The following is a 6337-nucleotide window of genomic DNA, read 5'->3' on the forward strand; positions in this document are numbered from 1 at the left end:
CAACAACAACAACAACAACAACAACAACAACAACAATAACTACATTAACACACACACACACACGCACACACACACACACACACACACATACACACACACACACTCACACACACACACACACACACACACACATACACACACACACATAGATCTACATTCATACACATACATAGTCTCTCCCACATCCTCTCTTCCACACACATCTGCACATACGTTCTTCATGCATACACTCACAAACAAACCCCACATTCACACACCGTGGTACCTGAGTATCTCGAGGTGTTATCTCTAGCTCAGTGGGTGACGTGTACTGACTAGCCATTGCTTTTGGCCACTTATTGCCGTATACACTCATATAAAGTGTAAAGTGCTTCCAACCACAACTGCTTGTGTTCGATCTTTAAAATATGACTCAAACCATCGCATAACAGTACCCTATACACCAAAAGTAGTATTAAGTCTCTCGAGTAAAATGTCATGATCATTGGTATCGAATGCAGCCGAAAGGTCCAAAAGAATAAGAAGACACACCTTTTTTCATCAATATCTTTTAAAATATCAGTTCAGACCTTAAGTAACGCTGTCTCGATACTATGGTGTGCCTTTGTATGCTGTCTGACGAACTTCGCTAAGTTTATTTGCTTCAATATGCTGTAAGAGTCTATTAGACACAACTTTTTCCAGAATTAAAAAAAATGAAATATTTGAAACTGATCTTAAAGTTTTAAAGTCCTTTTCATCAAGTCCAGCTTTTTTCAAAAGGGGTCTAACATGTGCTGTCTTAAAATAACTTGGTACTGTGCCTAAGCGGAGAGAATCATTTACAATTTGGGTGATATGTTGAAGAAGTTCATGTAAACATTTTTAACAGCTGGTGGGCATGGGATCTAAGGCGCAAGTTTTTGATGGACTATCTAATATAATATTTGTGATTTTTTCTACCTTTGCTGGATAACGACACCGAATAATTTTACGATTTTGATTGTGCAGATAGAACATTTGGTTTCAGACCTCGTGGTCTTAGTAACTCAAAACGGCAAAACGTGTCAGAAAGAACTTTGGCACCACGCCATGCCTTCCAATATTCCCTTCAGAATGGTCTGGTAACGACCAAAGCATGGTATTTTCCTAATTTTCATTTTGTTTCGCAGGATTTGTCTTGTGTGCAGAATTTTACATGTTTGCTAAAATTCTCAATGTTCAAGCAAGATACACATATCAAACTTAACACTACTAATGTTTACAATTAATGTTCACTTAAATTATGCAAGTGACAATGAGCCAGTTGTGGGTGTAATCACACTATTCCATCATTATGGTTATATGCACAGAATGATGTGTATGGAGGAGACGATGCATAAGAGAGAGTGTGTGTATAAGGGTGTGCACATGCGCGTGCGTATGCGTGTGTGTGCACGTTTGTGTGTGCGTGTGTGTATCTGTGTGTGTGTATGTGTGTGTGTGTCTGTGTGTCTGTGTGTATGTATGTATGTATGTGTGTGTGTGTATATGTGTGTGTGTGTGTCTCTGTGTATGTGTGTGTGTGTGTGTGTGTGTGTGTGTGTGTGTGTGTGTGTGTGTGTGTACGTGGTGAAACACCAAACCAATGTGCCAGGATCTGGGCAAAAAAGAGGTCATATACAGGGTGATCAAAAACAGACAAACAACAAACGAACAACTTGTTTTGTAAAATATTTCTTCCAGTTTGCGTTTCAGATTTGAACAGAATATTTGGAAGCAAAAAGGAATTTGTCTGATATTCATTTTAGATGGTTTTGCTCTATATGGCGCATTAAATTAAAAAAACCACCCATTTTCAACCATTTCCCCATTGTTGTAGCATGACACACCAGTTCGCATTAAGTATACCACTAAAAGTTGCAATAATCGCGCCATATTGTCAGCGATAGCAGTCTAACAAGTCAGCAGAAGTCTGCAGATATTATTTTTCCCAAATTCCGTTTGCCTGCTGAGATCTTGTTTCAGTTTAGTAAGAAACAGAGAGCTTTTTGTATTGAACATTACCTCTCCACAAACTCACCATCCCTAACATTTCGTAAGTTTTGGCCATGGTATGGAAAGAATGCTTAGATGCCCTCAAGACCTTTGGTGTCCTGAGTAGAGAAGTTCCATCAGATTGGACCTATAGCGAATCAGAACTGAAAATGTCCTTTAAAATGACCATTTCAGGTCGACCACGCACCGTGTGGAGCTCTTTAAACGTCACCAGGGTGCAGATTTCAGTAGTCGAGTCCCATTAGACGTCTGTTCGTGAACGATCTGCAGCTAGGACTTTTCTACACCTCAACAGTCTGCATTCGTATTGCAGATCTTAACCTACCATTGTACCATGTTCATCTTCACTAGGCCGAGATGACATGGATCATACCATGGAAATGTGTTCATGATTCCTCGATTGTCTTGAAAAGCGGGATCATTACTTCGATGACATTTGATTCAGTGCATTTAGCTTTTTAAACTCTGTGAAAGAAATTAAATATTGTTTATATGCTACAGGGGAGGAAAATTAAATGTCAAAGATGAAATAAATAAAAAATGTCAACCAATCATTTCACGACTTCCTTTACAAGATTTCTACAAATTGGTGAACGTTGCGGTTTTTTTAGTGCTTTTTTCTTTAAGCTATTTTTCATTTTCAAAATAAGTTTCTTCTTTGTGGATTTCATGCCAAACAACTTCGATTTGAAAGAATTATGTCTGTTCAAATTACAGCATTCTAGCAGAACAAGTTTTGTGCGAGATATTCGGAGAAAAAAATGTACAGCTTTTTTTTAGCACCCTGTATCTTATCGTATCTTATCTTATCTTATAATAATCAACGAGAGTGGCAGTACAGATTCTGATATGCTTCTTTTCGTGTTTTACAGGTAACAACAGGACGGGACCAGACTTCAGGGGGAAACAAGGCTTTTAACACACAATCCATATCAGTACCTATTCGGAGTACGTACATGTGTGTCTGTGTGTGTGTGTGTGTGTGTGTGTATGTATGTGAGTGTATGTGTGTGTTTGTATGTGTGTGTGAGTGTGCATATGTATGTATGTATGTATGTATGTATGTATGTATGTTAATATGTATGTATGTATGTATGTATGTATGTATATATGTATGTATATATGTATGTATGTATGTATGTATGTATGTATGTATGTATGTATGTATGTATGTATATATGAATGTATGTAAGTATGTATGTATATGTATGTCTGTGTATGTGTGTATGTGTGCATGTGTTATGTCTGTATGTGTGTATGTGCAATTGTGTATGTATGTGTTAGCGTGTGTATTAGTGCATGGGTGCTTTTGTACGTACTTGAGTATGTATGTATGAACGCACGTGTGTGCACGTGTGTGTATGCATATGTGTACTTTTGTGTGTACATATGTAAGTATCTATATATGTATGCACGTATGTATACATGTATGTATTTGCTTATGTATGTATGTGAGTACATGCGGATGGCTGTCCATATGAAATCATGTACGTATGTGCGTGTGTGCGTGTGTGCGTGTGTGCCTGTGTACATATGCACTTGTGTGCTTGTATAAGTTTGCGTACCTATGTGTGTGTATGTACATGTGTACGTATGTGTGTTTATTAAATATCGATGTGTGCATGTATGTGCCGGGCGTCTAAAAAGAAAACCTGATCAAAGGTCAATAACTCCGTTATCTTTTGACCCATTTCCACAAAACATGGAATAAATAATATTCAACCAGGGAGATGTTACATTTGTCAGAATGAAGAAAAATATCAGCTTACTTGCTCGTAAAATATTTCGTTTGTACAATTTCAGTCAAAATAGGGTGAGAAGCAACTACTTAAAACATTAAACCCGTATTGTGTATTGGAGCGTTGAAAAGCAATTCTATAAAATCGATGTTGTCAAATACATCCGGAGAAGGTGGCTGCTCTTAAGGGCTGGTGGGGCACCTAGGAATCGTGTTTTGAGGTCAAGTTATGCAAATTGGGCTTATTACATATTATAGTACCAGGACATTTCCTGAACAGTATCCAGAAACGTATGTAAACCTTGCTACACCCTAAAGCTGTGTTTATTTTGTTTATTTTCAGGTTTTCCTGCGAAAGCACATGTTTTCCAGCCTTTTGTTACCTTATCGGCTGTTTTCTCACAATTCTATTTTTTCATACATTATCACAGTGTTCTGCTCTGTTTCTTGTTCAATTTCAATGTAACTTTCATAGAATACCAACAACAACTAGTTCTAAATTTTGGCTTGTTGGAAATTGTGATTAATGGAGTGGTTTTTGATTTATGAAAGCATGAATTTCCCCATTTTTAAAAACTTTTTTTGCAACAACCCAATTGTAAGTGTCATAAAATAAAACTAAAGCATATACCAAAAATTCAAAAGCCAAATTTAAGAGCTACATATTTACTGTTGGCATGCCAAATTAGAAGTGAATCAGTTTATAGTAAAATGGGATTGAAAAAAGTATACAAAATCCAATATGGCAGCCGTTTCCATAGCCACCGATTCACAATATACTTTTTGAACGATTGATTTCAAATCCCCAATAACACACGATGTCCCACAGCAAATATGGGCACTCTAGGCCTTGTAATAGCCAAAATAGACCTTAGGTGTCCCACCAGCCCTTTAAGTTGAATGCTCCAGGTATTTACCGTTTCTCTCCTGACCAGCTCGAATACGCCACTGATAATTTTGAATAACCCTATGGCATTTTTATGGGTCCATTCTTTAGTCGTCGTGCTCAACACTGAGTTTCAACTGTTCGATTGTTTGTTGATTGTTTTCGTGGTTTTTTGACAACATCTGTAAGTCTCATAAGGATATAATTGAGGGGGTTCAAGTCGAGGACATACGGTGACCATTCATTATGGTGCGTTCAACAATTCGTGGCGCAACTTATCCTCAAATATCTCTTTAACAGGTGAATCAGTTTGACTCTTACTTTGCACATCAGTTTGAATCAATTTATCTTAATTTAGTCACATTTTTCTACAACAACTGAGGCTCAATTTAAAAACTTTTCTTCATAAATTTATATAAAATACTATAAATCTCCATCACGCTGAAAATGGAATTGTTTACAGTACTTTCCGCTTCTCCAACACATTTCGCATTCGCATATATGGCCCACGTCACAGCTCTCCAATGATATTTTTTAGTGGCCAAACTTCTTACAAGAATGTTATTTTATAGTGAACACATTTTTGGCACTAAAGGTTCCCTAAATATACGTTCAATAAGCATACTGTTGTGATTAGAAAATAGTACACTTGCTTTTAAAAGCGATATTGCCAGAGCTGTTAAATTTTTTTTTAATCTGTAGAAACCGTCGACTGGGATTTAAAAAAATATTTATTAAGGAATTTTCTAGAATACAGTGTGCAGGAGTTTGAAAAAACATTCACCTCTTAAGACAAATTGATATAAGTCATTGTGCTGCCAGGTGTTCTGCTGACTTTAACCCTGTCGGTTTTGCTTTTTTATGACTTCCTGTTGAGCTCTTCACACTGTGTATTCAGACGTTCTTCCTCTACAGCATATATTACATTCTCCTCCCCAAACCTAATAAAGACTTTCTAAGCACGATGAAATACTCATTTGACGTTTCTGTCTTGAAAAATGCCTTTCTCTTCCTGAAACCAGAAAGGACTGATCAGGCTCCTGTAACTGAACACTTTTAGGAAATTTATGTTTACCCAATTTTGGTAGAAGCCTTTAAAACTTTATATTTCTCGAACACGATGATTAATTGTTTTCATACTAAATGCATTTTACGTCCCATTGGTTGAATTCTATTTGTTTGAAGCTTTGCTCGAGTTATTGTCCTTTTTAGAGACCCTGTAAGTATGTATTGGATGCATTAACAGTAGATGGTGATTATTGCGTTGATGTGCTTCTCCTTATTCAAACTAATAAGGTAATTTTATACAAACAGGTGCTTTATACTGAAGAAAACTCTAACTTTTGTTGGCTCCACACGTCCTATATTGATTCTTCGCACTTTATTCACTTCTCAGAGCCTAGACCATGGAATGTGGCTAAAGACGGCCCCCTCGTCAAAGAATCGAACTCGAAACCAACGAAAAATTCCCTCACCTTTCTCGCTAGCAGTGATTTTTTCAAGAAAAGCAGCAGCGGACCAATCGCCTCCACAGGATTTGTTGTGTCTCGAATCCGAGTGAAAGCAGGTTGGTCATTACTCGTTTTACTGGCCACTGTACAAACATCTTGCTGTCACTGTTCATTTTTCCGGCCACTATACAATATTAAAAAGGTATGTCTTTACTAATTTTACTGGCCATTGAGAGAGAGAGAGAG

The 6337-nt window shown here is 37.2% G+C and overlaps 1 protein-coding gene across 1 annotated transcript in view; it reads left to right on the top strand.

The window, feature by feature from the left end:
- Positions 1 to 6337, top strand: part of LOC101845017 (receptor-type tyrosine-protein phosphatase eta) — a gene marked incomplete in the record, with an annotated part of 74747 nt that overhangs the window by 33931 nt on the left and 34479 nt on the right. Inside the window, 2 exon segments of the mRNA XM_013085217.2 lie at positions 2889 to 2964; positions 6037 to 6207. Of these exon segments, the coding sequence (XP_012940671.1) occupies positions 2889 to 2964; positions 6037 to 6207 (247 nt within the window).

Source organism: Aplysia californica, unplaced genomic scaffold (genome assembly GCF_000002075.1).
Source record: "Aplysia californica isolate F4 #8 unplaced genomic scaffold, AplCal3.0 scaffold00357, whole genome shotgun sequence".
Lineage (NCBI taxonomy): Eukaryota > Metazoa > Mollusca > Gastropoda > Aplysiida > Aplysiidae > Aplysia > Aplysia californica.